General features: G+C 46.1%; 1 protein-coding gene and 1 long non-coding RNA gene across 5 annotated transcripts in view; one reads left to right on the forward strand and one right to left on the reverse strand.

Annotated features, from left to right (window-relative positions):
* The window catches only part of DUBAI (Deubiquitinating apoptotic inhibitor), a 119898-nt gene that overhangs the window by 34618 nt on the left and 64385 nt on the right, over positions 1 to 20895 (forward strand). For all 4 annotated transcript variants that reach the window (XM_075882271.1, XM_075882270.1, XM_037429349.2 and 1 more), the window contains exons 4-5: positions 16002 to 16127; positions 16314 to 16424. In XM_075882271.1, coding sequence (XP_075738386.1) covers positions 16002 to 16127; positions 16314 to 16424 — 237 coding nt within the window. The remainder of the gene's footprint in view (positions 1 to 16001; positions 16128 to 16313; positions 16425 to 20895) is intronic.
* LOC142782929 (uncharacterized) overlaps positions 1 to 20895 on the reverse strand; it is a 59704-nt gene that overhangs the window by 32698 nt on the left and 6111 nt on the right. The window lies entirely within an intron of this gene.

The raw sequence follows: 20895 nt of genomic DNA on the forward strand, positions 1-20895 counted from the left end.
TTCATCCCAGGTCGTAAAGGAGGTTTCATGGTTCTCATACCACGTCTTTTCGAAGTCCTCCAAAGCAAAGTATACGCGGCGGAGCTTCTCTCTCTCGTCCCTTACCACTCTCTCACTTACCTTACCACTCTCTCGAAGAGGATCAGCCAATCTTCTACGTCTTCATACGAGTCACCATGGAATACTGGTGGCTGGTGAGGCTGATTTATCACCACTTGGGCCGGTGTTACATGACTTGTCATGGTGGTGGCGTCCATTGACTGAGTTCTGCTTGGCGTGAAGTGGAGTGGACTGAATTCTGGTGAATCACCTTGAAGACGGCGACTGGTCCTCTGATGCACAGATGTCAGCTCCCCAGGATCAACTCGCTGGTGGTCAGGGCTACGCTGTCTTGCGTTCGTAGGGCTTTGATTCATTCCCCAGCACCTCCACTTGAAACGTAACGATGTTGAAGGACTCGGGTTGTAATAAAACGTATTTATTAAAGGGCGAATCTGTGCCTACAACTCAAAGGGACTATGGTTGTAGCACGTTACAGCAGAACACCAAAGATGTCTCCTTCTACTTCTTCAAAAGGAGTCCCAAGCCCGTGGCGCACATCAGCCGGGCCAGCTGGGTTCTCATGCTATCATCATCGTCTCTGCGCAACACTAGACTGCGCGGATGTATGTCCCTGTGCGCGCGGTGATGGGCGCGTTGTTTGAATGCAGGCACTATGTCGCGGCAATATTGCGCAGTTATAAAATGTATTGCACTGCTCCATAGCCAGGACCAAGATGTGCTCTGGTGGCCTTCTTGCCGTTAGTAGAAGCTCTGCAGCCGGTGCCAGCACACCAGCCCCAACGTGTGAGAACCTCGCACGTAAGAAGAGTAGCTATAAGATTGTGCACAAAGGTCAGCAACTACTCACTTGCGATGGAGGAGACAACTTGATGCCGTAAGACAAAACAAACCCAGGAATGGCTGCGGATGTTGATGCTAAACATCATGGCCATAAAACTTCAAGCTGAGATATTGTCGTCCTCGGACTCTAAGTTTGTCTTCATTCAATTCAGGTGTGGTTGCAAGACAGTTTTGAGCGCTTTTTGCAGCTCAGGTGCGCATCCATGCGAGGGTGACGCCGCCACCATAGGTGCGACTAGTGAATTTATATGCGGCCCTGTGTAATCATATAAGCGAAATCAATGCTGCTGAAAACTGGCTGAGAAGGCCACCTTCGCCCTTTACAATTTTGACGGACCTTCCGAAATATCTTTCGTAGAATAAATTGTGCCTTTTCCGCCGTGTTGACAACATGGCGAGCATGCGCTGTCAACAGGTTGGCAAGGTTGGTTCTCGTCCACAGAGAAGATATCAGTCGAAACATACATAGAGAGCATGTCAGTAATCGTGCGATTCAAATGCTTCGTGAGGCCATTTGTCTGTGGATGGTAAGCCGTTGTTAGCTTGCGTTTCTCACGGTAGAGGTCATCTACAGTGATCAGCCAGTAACTAGAGTGTAGGTCTATCAACGAAACGTAAGTCGAACCGTGAAGGCAGCCCAAAGTATCGTCGATGCTAGGGAGCAGGTATACAGTGAAACCCTTTTATAAAAGACATGCTCCGAGCAGCACTCCATCTCATTTATATAAGATGTTTCTTATAAGAACGGTACCTTATTGGCATTTTCTTATCAACTCGTATTTTATTGTATACCCACTGGTGTCTCTTATATCAGTGTCTCTTATAAAGGGGTTTGACTGTACATTCTTTTTAGTGATCTTGTTTAAGTGCCGATTGTCCACACAGAAACACCAGGTTTCATCTTTCAGTTAACTAGGAGTTTATGACTACAAGGGATGCCCATGGACTTTGTGAGCACCTTGTCGACCTCCTGTTGGATTACTTAGCGCTCTGATGGTGATGCGCGCTAAGGACGCCTGTGGATTGGAGCCATGTCACCGGTATCGATTTGATGCTTGACTTCTGAGGTTTGACCGAAAGGTCTGTCGTCAAAGTCAAATATGTCAAAATAGGTCGTGAGGAGATCACAGAGCTCTGTGATTTGAGAGCGCGAAAGGTCTGAAGCAATCGTTTTGTTACATTGCTTTGCAATGTTGAAGATGCAGGTGCGTCGGCCCTATATGAGTTGGAAGAGATGGCAAGGGGTAGTTCAGGTGACACCAATGAGGTTTCGCACTCCTGTGATGGTGACAGAGTGGTGAGGGCAAGACCTTGTGGTAGGACTTGAGGACTGAGTCCAAAGTTCAAAAGAGGGAGGGGTGTCTTGTTCGCCGTGATAGTTATAACGGTGTATCGAAAATATACATGGTGTGCTATTAAAGCACTGAGAGAGGGAGATGCAACATAATCGCGATCCGGTACACTACGGTACAGTTCAACGGCGACACAGGTTAGTGCTTGGGGGATAGACGAACTCAGCACACGAGGCTTGTTGCGAACTGACTCTGACGCATCAGTGGACGTAAGTAGGTCAATTTCCGATGGAGGCGGAAATGTTGTAGGCCCGTGTGCTCAGATTTGGGTGCACGTTAAAGAACCCCAGGTGGTCAAAATTTCCGGAGCCCTCCACTACGGCGTCTCTCATAATCATATGGTGGTTTTGGGACGTTAAACCCCACATATCAATCGATGTAAGTAGGTCAAGTGGCATGACTGGCAAACCAGTCAATGACAGTGGAGTGGTCACTCAAAAAATCGATTCCAAAAACAACATCATGAGGGCAATTAGCAAGGAATTGAAACAGGCTTGGAGTTTGGTGGTTGGTGACCCTCACTTGTGCGCTGCATTAGCACATCCTCCATTAGTGACACATATGAATAGGAAGATTCGCTCAAGCTGTAGGGGTGCTTGAACCTTTCCTCCAGCTGGATCCAGCATGTCTAGAAGGCACCATCTTTTTCAAGTATTATGAGTCTTGTTCATCTGGCTACAGGTGTTGCACCAGCTCTGTCAGGCGAGTTCGATTGCATAGTTCTCTATATTTGTATGGGCGCGCGCCAGCTGACGTCGGATACCACGGTCCCATTTTATGGACAGCAGGGTTTCGAGTGACTTCTTTCACTTCCAGAAATGGGCATACTAACGGTCGCAGTAAGCAACTGTGTCCTCCACGTCAACTGAGCCGAGTGTAGGGTTCCTCGTGCCGCTTTCCCTGACACGAATATGTCGCGCAACACACTAATCGTCGCGTATACAGACATCCTACGGTACTACCGGCTCGGAAGATGCGCATAACTTCCTGCACACCGTGATTTAACAAAACACGAGGCCGTCCAATGGCTCAAACTACAGACCAGTAGCTTAGCACACCCCCTCTTATACAGTAGAAATTTCCCAGAACGGATAGCGCCAATGTGCGAGCATTGCTCATATCCGGCGACACTCATGCATATGGTGGATCAGAGAACAGTGAAAGAAGAGGAAGAAGAATTGATCTTTGGCTGCTGTCTCCACCATTAGGCACTAAGAAGTGTGTGCACCACAAACATCATCATGGACAGTTCAGTCTTCATTTATCGCCATTAAAGACATTCAGTTTGTTAATTCCGGCTCCCTCTTTCTGGCGGCGCTACACGTAACAAAAGCCGGCGTTCTACGACAGGGGTATGGCGTGAATGTTGCGTAATTTAGTATTGTTTGGGAATGCTTAATTGTTATTTCATTTTTATTATTCTTATTTATGGAATAGAGGAGTAGTGTTTGCCTTCAACGAGTCGTGAGACGCTGATGTTGGGTTGTGCCCGACTACTGGTTGAAGGTACTGTTGCTTCTATCACATCTACTCTAGTAAAGCAAAACGTCAAGTCAAGCAAAAGCTAAGTAAAGAGGCCCTTGACTGAATTCCGAACACCCGAGCCAGTGCCTACGTATTCAGGGTAGCCAGTGAACGGTTGTGCAGGGCGAGCAGTCGGTTTTTTACTATCAGACGCTGCCTGCGTCGGCCTTGCGAGACAAGAGAGGGGGAGGGGAGCAACAGTTGGCGCGAGACGTCAGCATGCGCAGTGGGGGTGTGAACGGCGCCTTTGACGCTGGGTCTACGACATGGTGCGACTAAGAAATGTTCCGCGTTTATAAACAGTCTGTGAAAAGTAGCATAAGAAGCCTTCTGTCCCCTGTGCTACAGAAATGGTATTGACGCGCGTATGTGCCAGTGGTGAGGACAACGAAGGAGCGCGAGTGTCTTTGGCTTAGGGTAAAAGACGAAGAAGTCGTTGCAGTCTGTTTCCTGCGATCGATAAATCGTATTTGTTTGAGGCGCTTTGTGTGCTCGTCAATAACCAACATGCCCCACAACGTAGCCCCACAACGTGGCCCAATAGTGAGGCTCCACTTACCTACCAGCGTCGGAAAACCGATTTGTGGCGTACCGCTGACCGTCGACCGGTATGCTTTCATTGTGGCGAAGCTGGGCACGTCTACAGAGTTTGCCGTTATCGCGACGCTCAGTACTCGAGATTTCCTCGCTACCCTGATTACGTTGCGTACGACGATCAACGCATGTACAACTACGCCCATGTGAACACACCGCTGCAGAATCCAGTAATGCCCAGATCACATTCTCCATCTCCTGCGCGGCCCAGTTCACCTAATCGTCGCAGTTTTGCCGACGTCACCAGGGGCAGGTCCCCTAGCCCGCGACGGGGAAACTAGACGCAGCGACCTCGGGGGGTGGGGTTGCCAATATTCGAAATTCCGAACAGCCCCCATTGCAGACAAGTGACAGCTCGAAGCCATCGATACCGAAGAAGACGACAGCAACGACTAATTCGACGAATGAGACAACTGCCGACGTAACCGACGTTATCAGCGCTGACCTCGTCGTTCACATTGACGGCCACCAAGTGACGGCGCTTGTGGACAATGGCTCCCACTTTTCTATAATAAGCCTACAGCTAGCCGAAAGACTCAGGAAGGTGAAAATGCCATGGCAGGGACCCAATATAAGAACTGCAGGAGGTCAGTTGATGACACCGGTTGGAAAGTGCACGGCCTGACTCTTGATTGCTGGTTCCACCTTTGTCACCACCCTCGTCATTCTCCACGAGTGCTGTAAACAGCTCATATTGGGAATGGATTTCTTGCGCGAATACGGGGCTGTGATTGACATCCGTGACAGAAGCGTAACGTTCACTGTAAGCTCGGAGACTGCTACAGATGAGGAACACCAGCCACCTCACTTCCGTATTGCCGATGACGACGTCATACTGCCGCCACGAAGTTGTTGTCTCGCATCCGTGCACTGTGACAAATTACGAAATGTTACTGGCGTCGCTGAACACATCAAGGAGCTCGCATTCACTAGCGGCCTTTCTGTTGCCAGGGCTGTCATCACTGTTATTGACGGATGCGCTGAACTGCTATTGACAAATTTCAGCAGAGAACGCCGACACATAGTTAAAGGCACGGCTATTGCCTATTTTGACGAACTCTCGCAAACAGAAGATTGTCATTTAGTGGAGGAAGCAGCAGCGTCTACTATCACTACACCGACACCTGTAGACGTTGGTCCAATGTTATCTCCCATTGAGCGAGACCGCCTTCTCACGCTGATCAACAAGTTCCACGGCTGCTTCTCATCCACATCAAGAGTTGGTCAAACGGCACTGACGAAACACCGCATCATCACGGATTCCGATGCCAGACCCATCCGGCAAAATCCTTATCGAGTCGCCCCAAAGGAGCGTGAGGTAATTCAAAAACAGGTGAAAACGATGCTAGAAGATGGTGTTATTCGGCCGTCTAACAGTCCTTGGGCATCACCTGTAGTACTCGTCAAAAAGAAGGATAGTAGCTTGCGTTTCTGCGTCGACTACCGTAAGCTTAATCAGATCATAAAGAAGGACGTCTACCCTCTGCCGCGTATTGATGATTCATTGGATAGACTACGAAACGCACGCTACTTTTCGTCTATGGACTTAAAAAGCGGCTACTGGCAAATTGAAGTGGATGAGAGAGATCGTGAGAAGACCGCCTTTGTTACGCCCGACGGACTTTATGAATTTCAGGTTCTTCCTTTCGGTTTGTGTTCGGCGCCAGCAACATTTCAGCGTCTCATGGACACGGTTCTGTCGGGACTTAAGTGGAAAACCTGCTTGGTGTACCTCGATTTTTTTTATTATTTACAAATACTGCTGTCTCAGTTTTTGAGACATTGCAGGAGTGGAATACAAATGTTCAAACAGTAAAACAAATTAACAGAATACATGACTACGCAACTCTTTTTCAAATTGCAGAGCATCGAGTCTGCGCAGAGACCCATCAAGCTCATTCCATAGATCCACGGTCCACGGAAAAAAGGAAAACTTAAAGCAGTCAAGACTAGCTCTAAAGGGCGTAATGTTTAAGGGATCAAATCGTCGGGTACGGCGCGCAGAAGCTGCAACAAAAGAAATGGGCGCTAGAACACCCAAGCCTGTGTGAACAGTCTTATGCAGGAGGATGATACGATCGCAAGTGCGCCGATGTTCTAGAGACTGCAGTGATAAAACATGCGCATGCGAAGTAGGCGAGAACCGCTGGTCATAGCGACGAAAAATAAACCTTATTGCTTTCTTCTGAACAGATTCTAACATAGCTATGTCATGTTTATGGTGAGGCGACCAAACAACCGACGCATATTCAAGTATGGGCCTGACCAAGGTCTTGTACGCTGTCAATTTGCATTCTTTTGTCGAGTTGTTTAAAGTGCGTCGGAGATACCAAAGTTTTCGAAGAGCCTTGTTGCAGATTGTTTCGACGTGCGTGCGCCATTTTAAGTTTGTTGTCAGAGTTACACCTAGGTATTTAAACTCCGTGACACGAGCTAGACTGACACCATTATTAGTGTATGCAAAACTAAGAGGCTGTTTCTTATTTGAAAAGGTCATGGCTACAGTTTTTTTGAAATTAATTGACATTTGCCAGTTTTCACTCCAATTACAAAACAATGAAAAAACACTGTTCAGGGCTTCCTGATCTTCAACACTAGAGATGGTGTTATAGATAACGCAGTCATCTGCATACATTCTTAGTTTAATTTGTGTGTCACCGATAATTTCTGCTACGTCATTTATGTAGATAATAAACAAGAGCGGCCCAAGCACCGAACCTTGGGGCACCCCTGAAGTGATTTGTACTTCAGACGATTTCACATGGTTAAACGTAACAAATTGTGTGCGTGACCGCAAGTAATCTGCTATCCAGTCAACTAGCTTATTGTCACCAAAAAATGTGCGAAGTTTAACTAAAAGTTTAGCATGGCAAACCAAGTCAAAGGCCTTTGAATAATCAATAAATATGGCGTCAATCTGTCCTCGGTCGTTAAGAGAAGAAGCGACGTCGTGCGTAAATTCAAGCAACTGTGTAACAGTAGAATAGCAAGCACGAAAACCGTGCTGTGATCGGGAAAGTATATTGTGTGCATTTAGGTATTCTACAATATATTTATGAATGATATGCTCCAAAAGTTTAGAGCTGGTAGAAAGTAAAGATATTGGCCTGTAATTTGGTATTAATTGCTTGTTTCCAGACTTAAATACAGGCACGACGTTTGCTAATTTCCACAGCTGGGGAACTGTTGCAGAGATTATTGATTTTTTAAATATTACAGTAAGATAATTAGCACACCACTCTGAATATCTTTTTAGAAAGACATTGTGAATACCGTCTGGGCCAGAGCTTTTCGTTACATCAAGATTTAATATAAGGTTATGTACTCCAGAGGAGCTTACTTCAAGATCAGGAAGAGCAGACAGATTGCTGCATGCAGAAAACGAAGGCTTGATGCCATTATCAGTGGAAAAAACAGATTTGAAATAATTATTAAAGGCATTTGCTATAGCTTCGGGATTTGAGCAGGATTGGTCATTAACAATAAATGATGAAGGTATAGACGATGCAGGACTAATCGATCTCCAGAACCTGGATGGATTTTTTTTCATAAATCTAGCCAAAGTATTGCTGAAGTAGTAGTTTTTAGCCTCTTTCATTTTAGTGCCTAATTTACTTTTCAATGTATTAAATGAAGAAACATTGTCGTTACACCTGGAATGACGATTCTTACGTAAACGCTTTACGCGACGAGTGATAAACTCGTCGCGATGACGTGATTGTCTTTTCGGTGACTTTCGAGGAACACTTACGAAGGCTCGAAGCAGTTTTTGAAGCAATACGCTTGGCCGGCCTTACTCTAAAACCAGAAAAGTGCCACTTCGGCTTCCACGAACTTCGATTCCTCGGTCACGTCGTGAGCAGCCAAGGGATCCGACCCGACCCGGATAAAATTGCCGCCGTGGCAAACTTCCCGACACCATCAGACAAAAAATCAGTACGACGTTTTTTAGGTCTCTGTGCCTACTACCGGCGGTTTATTGCTAATTTTTCGTGCATCGCATGGCCATTGACACAGCTTACTCGGGAAGATACCCCCTTCAGATGGGGCGAAGACCAACAGCAGGCATTTCACAAGCTTCTTCAGCGAATACAAACACCCCCCGTGCTGGCCCACTTCGATGAAGACGCACCGACAATACTTCATACAGACGCTAGTAATGTGGGTCTTGGAGCAGTGCTCGTACAGTCGAAGGACAACAATGAAAACGTGATCGCCTATGCCAGCAGGACGCTGTCCTGAGCTGAAGCTAATTACACTACGACGGAAAAAGAATGTCTTGCAATGGTATGGGCAGTCCTGAAGTTTCGTCCTTATTTGTACGGCCGCCCATTCACTGTTATCAGCGATCACCACTTTCTCTGTTGGTTAGTCAACTTGAAAGATCCGTCTGGCCGCCTTGCACGATGGAGTCTTCGGCTCCAAGAATTTGACTTCACTGTTGCCTACAAGTCGGGAAAACGACACACCGATGCCGACTGTCTTTCTCGGTCTCCTGTTGAGACGGCATCCCCGGACAACGACGATGACGACACGGCCTTTCTCGGAATTGTGGACACTGCCACCTTTTCTCAACAGCAGCGTGGCGATGCTGAGCTGCTACCCCTTATAGATTACCTACAAGGGCGAGCGAATAGCGTTCTGAAGTTATTTGCGAGAGGGCTGCCGTCGTACTGCTTGCGAAATGACGTTCTTTATAAGAGGAACTTTTCACCCACCGGCAGCAGCTACTTGCTCGTCGTTCCTTCTTCGCTTCGCCGTGAGGTACTGCAAGCCTGTCACGACGAACCTACCGCTGGTCACTTGGGTTACGCAAGAACATTGGCGAGGATAAGGCAGAACTATTACTGGCCAAGACTTGCCGAAGTTGTCAAAACTTACGTGCAGGCATGTCTAGATTGCCAGCGCCGCAAGTCACCATCCATCAAACCAGCTGGCCTGCTGCAGCCTGTTCGAGTGCCGGCGACACCGTTTGCACAAATTGGCATGGATTTTCTGGGCCCCTTCCCAAAGTCTGCCACTGGAAACAGGTGGATAATCGTCGCCACGGATTACCTGACCCGATACGCGGAGACAGGCGCTCTGCCACGGGCAACGGCAGCTGAAGCGGCGCAATTTTTCATCGAAGCCATCGTCTTAAGACACGGTGCCCCCGCAATAGTAATCACCGACAGAGGTACTGCGTTCATGGTCGAGCTTTTGAACACCATTTTCCGACTAAGTGGTACAGCTCACAGGAAGACAACGGCGTATCATCCCCAGACCAACGGGCTCACCGAACGCCTCAACAAGACCCTGGCTGACATGATAAGCATGTACGTAGATGTAGAGCACAAGAACTGGGACATCATTTTGCCCTACGTCACGTTCGCCTACAACACAGCTCGTCAAGAGACCACTCGGAAGACACCCTTTAGTCTCCTCTACGGACGCGAGGTTACAACAACGTTAGACGCAATGCTCCCTCATGAAAATGATGGCATTCAGACAGACGCCCAAGAGTTTACCCAGCTAGCAGAAGAAGCCAGACAACTTGCCAGGTTGCGAATCACCAAACAGCAAGACGACGATGCCAAGTATTACAACCTCCGGCACAGACCCGTCATTTACAACGTGGACGACAAAGTATGGGTCTGGACACCTGTTCGTCAGCGTGGGCTTTCCGAAAAGCTGTTGCGAAGATACTTCGGACCCTACAAGGTTCTGCGACGCATTAGTGACGTCAACTACGAGGTTGTTCCGGACGGCGTGCAGTGTTCAAAGCGGCGCAGACATTCACCAGAAATTGTCCATGTGCTTCGAATGAAGCCTAACTTTCAGTGACTAACTGTGCAGTTTTGGTTTCGCATTGCTTCTCAAACGTTTAACATCGGGACGATGTTTTTTTTAAAGGGGGAATAATGACGCGCGTATGTGCCAGTGGTGAGGACAACGAAGGAGCGTGAGTGTCTTTGGCTTAGGGTAAAAGACGAAAAAGTCGTTGCAGTCTGTTTCCTGCGATCGATAAACCGTATTTGTTTGAGGCGCTTTGTGTGCTCGTCAATCTCGCGTCGTCACAGTATATATAAGATACCACTCAGTTGTAGTTAAGCTTACATCGGCCAAACGGGCCGATGCCTTAATGATAGACTTAAAGAGTATGCAGCTAGAGTGAAGGCTCTTAATAATGGGGCGCATCTTTCTGCGCATAGTAACACTTGTGGCTGCAATGCACTTTTTGAGGAGGCAGACGTCGTGGGTGGAGCAAAGGGCAGGCGTGAGTGAGGTCGTAGTGGAGAAACAGATTAAGATTACTGCAGAAGCGTGCATCAGTGCCCCTTTGGTGAACGTGGCTTTGAGAGAAATAAACTTTCTTCAAAGCAGTTAAGCTTCTAAACTGATTAAACTTCATGTTATCGTAGTTTGTTATCCATATATTTGTTTTTTGGTCGAGTGACCATCTGGTGTGCCTGTGCATACGTTTTTGTGGTGAGGTGCCTTTCGAAATAAACTCAGTTGCAAGTTAAGTGTCTTTCTTCTAAGTGATCTTCTTTTTCCTCTAAGCTTTTGCTCTTCTATGTCACATGTCTAACCAACCAGCCCACAATTCACTATGCCATATACATTTTGGCCGAATCTTCGCTTTAACTCTGTTGATTGCATTTGGTTCTGGTAGAAATTAGCCAGTGTGACACTTAACGATGGCACTGCTTGCGAGGAATTTTAATAAATGTTTGTAGTGGCAAACAGCATACACGTTGCACATCTACAGAACACTTTTCGACCTTAGACAGATTGACAAAGGTTGTTTGCTGCAAGTAATAGTGCTACATGGACGATGCAGTGGCATTGTTTCAACCATTAAAGGTCATTTAGCTGCAGTTGCAAGTTGAACAATACAGAAAAAGCTCGATTGCAAGCTCAGCTGACCACGGAACATAATTGTCCTCCGGAATGCATACCGTGCCGCAGCTTGCCCGGCAAATGGCTTGTTTCATCACAGCTATCGAGCACGTTAGTGTTGTATGACTCTCAGGCCGCTCGCTCATTTATAAAAATATTCTATTATAATATTACGGCACGACCAAATGCGCTAAAATTTCACCAGCTTGTCTGTGAGCGCATGAGGATCAGCCCATTGAATACAGAGTATGGTTGAAAATTGGATGCCGTAGCCTCTGTAAGGAGAATAAGCACTGTGATTGAATTGAAATGCGAACCAAATGTTTGTGCAAGTGCGACATGTGAACGTGCGTTCGCCTAGGTTGACGATTAGAAAAGTAGAGTGACCTAAACTGTCTTCTTAGAATGGATAATTTATTCTTCTGGCAGTTCATGCGATCACGTGGTATTCGGGGTCGTTATCTAGACAGGCTATATCCACATGAAGTAGCTTATGGTGGCTGGAAAGCTCATCTTTGAGACCCAAAAAGTTTTATGTTTTCGGTTCATGGAAACATTTCTTGATAAATATTGTCACTGGGTCGTGATGTGGACGAAGAAAGGAGACCGAATAAGCAGTTTCATCTTGAAAATGAAACTGTTTATTCGGCCGAACTTGTGGCCCCTAAACTGAAGGTCAGATTACAGTGATGCCCACTGGCACTGATAGCAGCGAACAGAGCGTGGGCGGTCGATCAACTGATAAGTGGCGAAGCGCATCGGCATTCGTACACTTGACATCGAATATTCCTGTGTTATCGCTAGCGGTGACCGTTCCAGAATAATCTGCAGTGTTCATGAAGTGGGCTTAATCTTAACAAAATTATCAAATGCAGCCTTGAAGCTTCTCGAACACTGTAGGCATGGTTTGGGTCGAGAAACACTGACAGCGAAATCGGGTGATAACAAAACTTGAGGAGGGAATGTGGCAATATACAGCTGATCTTCTGCCTTTGTTTTTTGCACTCACTTTCACAGGCCTCGAGTACGCACAGCGACGTTGCTATTTTCATCAGACAATATAACTTTTGCTTTACGTGAATGTTTAAAATGACAGCTGGATATCACCAGTCTCACTTCACCAGGCAACAAATTATAATGTGCGCAGCTCATGCGCGCACGAAGGTATGGATGAAGGCATCCTATGCAAAGTCATGTTCTGTTGCCATTATGTGAAGCCGATGACACTGTCTGGCTCATAGACTGTTCCCAAGCAGTTTTGGTTTCGTTTCATGCGCAGGCAGTTTTCGGACTCGCCTTATAGAGAGAAAGGTGTGCGTTAGAGTCGACATTTTCAAGTTGAGAATAAAGATTTGCTCACGTTTCCTTCCGCTATGTAGTGCCACTATTAGCTGCCATTTTCAAAAATAATTTAATCTGCCTTCCTTGGGGAAGCACAGCGCCGTACTGTCGCCTTATTCAGGCGATCTGTACCCATTTTTGGGCAAGGCTGAGAGTCTCTGCCTGTATTCAGTTTTTCGATCACATGACGCCCGGATTAAATGACAGTTCTGTGTGGTCCCCTTAAGTAGTAAAATCTGGGTTCTACTGTTTATTCGTGACTCCAATGGCGCTAACAGTGCCAACCTTGAACGGATACATGTGACCTTGTTGCGCGTGTTGAGACGTGGCAGCACAGTTCCTTTCTTTTCGCTATGCCACATGCATGAGCCTGAAAAAGAAAAAATGATGTACAGAGACCATTGCAGGGTGTCTTAATGTGTGGCATCGTGGTGGATAGATGGCAACGTATCGTTCTATCATTTCCTGAAGGATGCAGGCGACGCGCAACGGAAAACGGCGCAAATTAGAAACTTATGCATTGGAAAGAAGGTGACGGACAATACGGTAGTTCGTTTAATCAATTTGCTTGTGATGACTTAATTCTCCTCACTGAGTACATTATTATTTGGCTTGTGTGCATTTTTATCAATATTCTGTCTTCTCTATGCACGGAGTATAGTTTCGTTTATACAAGCAAGCGCTTGAGGAAATTTGTTGCGTTACGTGTGGGACAGTATTTTTCGCATATGCTTGTTTTCAGTGTAAGTCCTAATGTTACCCATTCTCAAATTAAGCTGCTGCAATCTTTCCCCTCGACAATTTTTGATTCCACATGTGTGTGTATACATGCACATAAACGCACGCATGAAGGTCGTGCGTGTGCATGCTCGGGTGTATATACAGCATGTCCGTGCATATATCTGCTTTGAACATCAGCTATTGCCAACACGAACAAGAGAGTGTTCAAAAGCACACGACCTTATTCATTAAATACCTAATAGCATGGATTAGCAAATGTAAAGAAAGGAGCACTCCTATTACAATCGAAACTACAATTTGACTGATCTCAAGATACACTGGCCCAGGCATGGCTCCGTAATGTAATCAAGTGAACGGCACAACGGAACTCAACGAGATACATGCAATCCGCAGCACGAGTCGCAGTGTAGTTACTTCAAAAACTAATAAGACCTGTAGCAGTGTAGCAACACAGCGCAAAACTGTTAGCACTTTTCGGAGAGACTGCACAGGAGCAGCTGCCATCTTCAACTTAGGACTCGTTAGACAGGTTCATCAACTTGAAGTAAACAGGATGCCGTTTGCCGAAGTGACTCGATGTTTGCGTGCAAAGCGCAACTATTTCTGCTGTTTCGCCAATGAAATCGTTTATACTGATCAGAATGAGGCAGTCCGCGGCCTAGTACCTTTTGCCTTCAATGAAGCAACGCCATCCGACACCACAATGAAGAAACTTTAGCACAGAGCCAATCGAAACCATGGCGAAAACCATGGTGATTTGATTTGATTTGATTTGATTTGAAAGTTTCGTGTTGACCCTGTTAGGCATAGAGTTTTCTAAAGTTACCTAAAGGGGACACTGGCATTGCGATCGTTCAGCAACCACTGAAATTATAGGTACGACATGGATTTTCCTAGTTTTCGTGCTTTGCGGGCGGTGAATTGCACTTGTGGCTTCATTTATTGCTGTATTTTGCTTTTGATTTGAAGGAAAGAACAAACCGTTTTTCACTTCATGACCCTGTTTGAAGTGGTAAGCCTATAAGATTAGGGTGATGAAGTGCAACTTCCGAACATTTTGCCGATTGTTGCATCGTGACAAAGCAGCTTCAAGCCATGCAACACCAGAACAAACATAAAGTACGAAGACAAGGCAAATCCATGTAATACCCATATTCCCATGCTCTCTTAAACGGCATGCGTTGCAACTCCTATAGACACTAGCTCCAGAGTTCTCTCTAGTGTATATTCAGGAAACTCAATGCTGTTAAACCAGCCATCTTTGTTTTTTCAGCCAGTGCTGCCAGCACACTTAGGGTTTTCGGCAGTTGCAAATTGCCATGTATGCTCCTTTCTTTCTGTGTTTCATTTTGTTGGCCTATCGCACGTGCTATAGTGCCTTGTGAAAATCGCTCCAGAATGTCTGAGAGTATTTGAGACTGCCTTGTTATCATTTCTTAGTGTAGAACACGCAAAAGTGAACAGCTGAGTTGATTCTAGAACAAACACGACCACTGTAAGGATAATGATCGAATATTCAACGCCGCATGTATATATGTCGACATGCCTTGCTGCGGATCAGTTGATCGACGGTTGACACTCTGTTCATAAGTGTCAGTGTGTATCGCTATAATCTGACTTGCCGTTTACTGACCACAAGTTTGGCCAAATGAACAGTTTAATCTTGGACATACAGTCTACTGCCTTTGTCAACATCACGACCACGTGACAATATATTTTTTTCAGCTACACAAAGCTTTTTTTTTTTTTTTTGAAAAATGAAGTTTGAAGCCATTGTTTTGAGATGTTGACCAGGACTTTGTGTTCGATATTATCTTAACACACCCAAATGAAATGTTGTGGCACCACGAGGAAGCCGTACCACCAATCCGGTAGCTATTCCACTGCCTTGGCCAGCATTCACAAATAACAATAATTTTTTTTATATTTTAGCGCATGTTGCATCTACGTCATAAGCCCTGCCTCATTTTTTTGTTGATTTCTTCTTCAATGCCATATTTACTAGTAGCAGGGCACGTGACACAATGGCAGGAGCTGTGCCCTGGCTGTCACGGAGGTCAGTTATTATAATAATAATAATAATAATAATAATAATAATAATAATAATAATAATAATAATAATAGTGGTGGTGGTGGTGGTGGTGCTGGAGATGATGATAATACTACTACTATTAATAATAATGATGTAATGTGTATTTTCCATCAGTACATTGATGAAAAACAGCTGTTGGTAAAAGCTGCTCTCCAAAAAGAAAGCTTGACTATGGCCCATGGCTACTTTTATGCAAAACGGTAGTGGCTGCATTCAACAGCATTAGCTCAAATAGTATGCAACAAAGCAAACTAAGCACAAATTCGAAAAGTAGTAACACCTAATAACAATAATGCAATTGCTGAAAACTACTAAAAACTTTACAGATGTATTCCGCACAACCAGAAATCTATGCCAGCTTTCACATGTTTGTTAAAAGTAGAGTAAAAACTATATGGAATAATTTACTTTCAGAGTACTTTGTTTCTAGGGTTTCTATTTCCCTCTTATCTTTATATCATGTATTTAGCAGTGGCACATTGGAGGGCATGTTCCGCCCACTTGAGCTGTGTCCACCCTAAGAACTCCGTCCGTATAGGGGTAGTTGGCATACCCTGTGCGACTATTTGCAGAAGGACCAGCTGGGAAAACTGTGCTCAGTTCTCACTCACTGTGTGGTGGCTGCTCCTTGCCCAACTCGAGCAGAGGACCTTAAGCCCTACATCAAGGAAATCAACACTGTGGCCCACTTCATCAAGGTACGTGAACGGCTGGCGTTCTTGCACTGCTGGTAGTGGCATTCACCTTATCACAGTCCTGCTGGCTGGTTTTTGAGATGTTTAATGATATTTCTAGGTGACCTTATATACACCTGTGTCACTCAGTGAGTGTCATTTGAGGGTTGTCAGAGTTCTTCAATGTACCAGTTGCAAAACTCTCTGCAGTCTCTCTGGACTTTGTCTGAGGTGGCACTGCGCAAGACACTAGACGTGGTCTCCACCATTCTCACCAACAGCGAGGACCAATTTTCACCTCCCTTGGCTGCAGTTGTGGAGGTGAGCTTTGTTGGTTCTTTATGTGGTGGTATGTGGTGGTAGCTGCATAAATTGTCTGTACATGTAGACACAGTTATTATTATTTCTGACGTGTCAACTACCGAGCACATCGTTCTCTGATCTAGAACACTCATTCCATGTACACTAAATCTGGAATTGGCTGCGTAGCAGCAAGCAAAGCAAACCTATCACGTGAGTGCTACCATATAAAGCCGGCAATACATGAGCTGGGACATCCAGGCAGAAGGGCTACACACATACAGCTGGTACCATCTGATTTTTATGTGTTAGCTCATGCAACATCAAATAAAACCAAGTTTATTTTCATTCTGGGAAGATAAAAAAAAAGTCAGTGATGCAAAGCTGCCGTTAGAACAGCTTGACTACTTCATAGCCCTGTAAAAAGTTGAAGTGGTAATCGCATTATGGTGGTAAATGAAAAATTTCCATTTGACAGGTGTCATACTACAACAGGGCATACATGCTAAAGAATGCAATTCCAAAGGCAGTACTTGTGCAGTAAAAAAACAAATTAATGCAAGGTTTGTTTTAGAACCAAGATAATCTGATTGTGATCTAAACAGTATTAAAGTCTGGAACAGAATACTGCACTGAATACAAAAAAAAAGAGAAACACACAGCCAATGAAACAATTGCAAACAAGAGTATCGAAGCATCATGTAAGTCGTCTTCCTTCATAAGGTGCCCATTCTTTTTTGTTGCTGACCGGTAATCTGGATGCCAATAATTTTATCATCTCAGCAGCAACATCTCTGTCATTGCCGACTCAGCGTGCAATCAATATTTCGGATCAATTGAAGTGTGGCATGACATAGCTCAGGTTCCAGTTTGATGACCACATGCTAATTTGTATGCATGGCCTAGGAGAAATAGCAAAATTTTAGTTTTGGTACTTTGCCAAATCTTTAAGTTTATCAAAACTGTGATGCGCTATTATGTTCAGGTGGGAGATGAAATTACGTTGTTTTTACCATCATTGCCCTTGACTGTAGTATATTTTAAGTACATATATTGATCTCGGATATATCGAATTACCGTATTTACTCGCATAATAGATGCCCCCCCCCCCCCCTTTTTTTTCCCAGAAGATCTGGCGCCAAGTTCGGGGGGTGGCTATTATGTGGGGTAAAATTTCTGAAAATTTTATTTCCAAGCACAGCATAGACCGCTGATAAAATGATTCACCGAAGTCACGAATATCAGCACTGCAGTTGAACCAGCCTTCATCATAGGCTACATTAGCCCAAAACGTCTTGAGTCTCGCATGTCTCTAAATTGAGGCATGCGATGCGGGGTGCTTACAAGCATTGAAATTTCCAAAAATTAGCATCATAAGACCTGCGTTACTGACGAAATGAATCGCAAAAAAAAATAATTAAAATAAACTAATAAAAGAAAGTGCCACCCCTAAATTTTGCGGATTACGTTTCAGGTCACCTACATTATGCGCATTATCACAACTGAAATTTTGTCGGCTGAATATTAGCAAATGTTTATTTCTTGGTCTTACACCGCACATTCAAAGACGTTGCAATCGAATGTCGAATCACCATTCAAATGTTACAAGCGCCGCCCTTACCCTCTTTTTAAGTAGATCCATCGCAAAGAGTTGTGTTTATTCCGTACCAAAGAGCAACCTTGATTGCTCGCAACTGCTACTGAAAAGCAACAAATGCTGATTGGGCTTAGTCTACGGTTCGGCATGTTGCGGAAGTTTATTCCAGACAACATGAAGATCGAGCGTCGAAAAGATTGTACTCGAGCACCGATCTAAGAGCAGTGCGCGTGATGCGATGTTTATGTTCACAGCTGGGAAAACAATGACGACAAAGGTTTGCTGAGCTTGTGCAAGCCGGCGTAGTGGCAGCAAAGACGAGAGCTAATGTCCAAACTTTTAAATTTGCGAACGAGGTTGTAAATCCAATAACGCGAATGCTTGAAACGGGAAGCACGAGAAGACTCAGCACGCAGCGAGAAAGCACTGGCCACTCGACATTGTAAAGGCTCCAAAACGACGGGGGTTCGACAATGTTGCATATTTCATAGCACTGATAGTTTGCAAAATCACTCGGGAGCCGACTCAAGTCAGTTTCATGAAGGGCTAATTGAAAAATAGGTGCACAGGCTTCAAAGACGCAGAGAAGCTCATGCCTCACATTTGGGATCACAGTTTGAACACAGTACCAAAATGATTTTTTGGTGTTCTGGATCACACAGGTTCCTCTCAGATGTCTGTCTCCACATCTGTCTCCACAGTATCTGTTCAGGTCTGCGACACTCGTTTAGTGTGGATTTTTATTAAGGAGGTCCAACGGACTTGTGAAATCTTATGCGAAGACCTCTGTTGAATCCCACCATTCACTGATGAGTGCATGCAAACGAACTTTCAGTAAGGTACAAGCTTGGTGTAAAGGGTACTCTCTGGCTCAAGTTCCTTAATCATTGAGCTTGTGGGATGCCGTGCTGAGAGGAGGCATTCCCAACATAAAATGTAACTATGTTTATTAACTAAATAGCATCAGTGGTGCAAGCATGCTGACGCTGTGTTCGAAGGTTAGATAAACGAAGTGAGCACTGAACTTGGCAGCTTGGGTGTTGTAGCCGGCAGTGGTGACATAAGCCTCCGGTAAACTGCGCTGGCGGTGTCTTTTAGCGTGTTCCAGTAAGTGTCACGCCGCACTAATCAGTGGTGAGACGGAAGCTGCGCAGGACTGTGTGCAGTGGTCCAGTGGTCGCCACATCACCCCCCCAACACCAGCGGAGTGCAGAGCCCTCGGGGTCTGTAAAAATTTGGGAGGCATACCAGATGTCCTGATCGTGTCGTGAAAGGAGCGGCCTGCGACGTCGGTGGATGTGGAAGGATGCCTGAGGGAGGAATGGTGCCGCCCGCTTCGTTCGCGGTGATGTATGCGGGCTTCAGTCGGTAAATCGAGATGTAGACGTCATTCCCATTCAGGCACAGAGTGAAGTTCTTGTCGTCACGATGCACTACTAGGTAAGGCCTGCTACAGGGTGGCTGGAAGGGTCAGCAGACGGTGTCGTCGCGTAGGAACACGTGGGTGTTTGATGCCAGCTCCTTGAACACAAAAGGTGTAGGCTTGCTGTAGTGGGCGGCTCGCAATGGGCGTAAGGCGGCGATTGTGCGTCGGAGCCGGGCGACGAAGTCGTTGGGGTCTGATGTCATAGTTTTGGATGGCAGAGCTGCGAGAAATTTACCTGGGAGATGGAGTGGTTCTCCGTAGACGAGCTGCGCTAGTGTAGCGAGGATGTTTGGCATGAAGGTGGTGCGAAGACCGAGACTGACAACCTGGATGGCCTCAAGCCAGCTCGATTTCGAATGTAGTGAACGGTGGTGTGCTGCACTTTGCGTGGTAGTCTGCTGGGACGCGTCAAGCCAGGAAACTCCACGAGGATGTCATGGTACAGCGAGTGATTGTGACACTGAGTACCTTGATGCTTGGCTGTTGGGCGGTTGTTCGCTGGCCCGGTGTGGAATGCCCCGTTGTCAGGTCGATGAGCTGGTCGTGGCGGCAGTCTGGAAGGAGGTTTTAGTAAGCCAGAAGGTCCGAGCCGATGACTGGTTCGGCGACGTCGGCGATGACAAAGTTCCAGTGTAGGTCACGGCTTAAATTCTTGTGCTGGATGTGCAGTTGCAGCGGGCCATACATCTTGATTGTGGACTAGTTCGCTGCACTGAGCTCGAAAGATGTCGGTCGGCAAGGACCTTGAAGGTGGGATCGGGGGTACCAGCACATGTTGGAACCGCTATCGACAAGGAACCGCTGCTTTGTGACTTCGTCGGTGACAAATAGGCGGCGGCCTCCACATTGGCAGCTTGCAGTCATCTCCACCAGCTGCCGTTGGTGTTTGCCATTGGCGGAGGAGGGTGGTTGACATTGCCGGGCCCTGTCACCAAAGTGGCGATGGTAGTCGCATCAGCCGTGCTCAGCATGCTGCTGCAGTAGGGTAGTGTCACGGCCACGGCTTTGTGAATGGCGGCGCTGCTGCACGGCAAGATGTTCACTCAAGTGATGCTGAATGGAGGAGAACCATCGATCAATGTCGTTGATACTGCTGATGTCGTTGATACTGTTGCTTATACTGATGTCGTGAGCTCTGTGATGTTCAGCGGTGCGGTGACAGCCTGGATGGTGGGCGACAACAGTGGCAAGGAGGCCTCGACGACGCGATCAGCAATCTCCGCAAGTTCGTCCAGAGGTAACCTGACCTGAGCCTGCAGAATAGCATGGGTTAACGGCAAGAGTCGTTGGAGCCAAAGTGATCACAGGAAAAAATTCTGAACCATGTTGCTCGCGAGCGCATGCTTGTGTCGCAGGAGCTGTAAAGCTTTGCACTCAGCAAGCTCTGCGGACTGCAGTTGTCGTATCTTCTGTTTTTCCGAGAGTGACAAGTGGCGGATGAGTGCAGTCTTCAGGTGTCCGTACAGGTT

This window comes from Rhipicephalus microplus, chromosome 2 (genome assembly GCF_043290135.1).
Source record: "Rhipicephalus microplus isolate Deutch F79 chromosome 2, USDA_Rmic, whole genome shotgun sequence".
Lineage (NCBI taxonomy): Eukaryota > Metazoa > Arthropoda > Arachnida > Ixodida > Ixodidae > Rhipicephalus > Rhipicephalus microplus.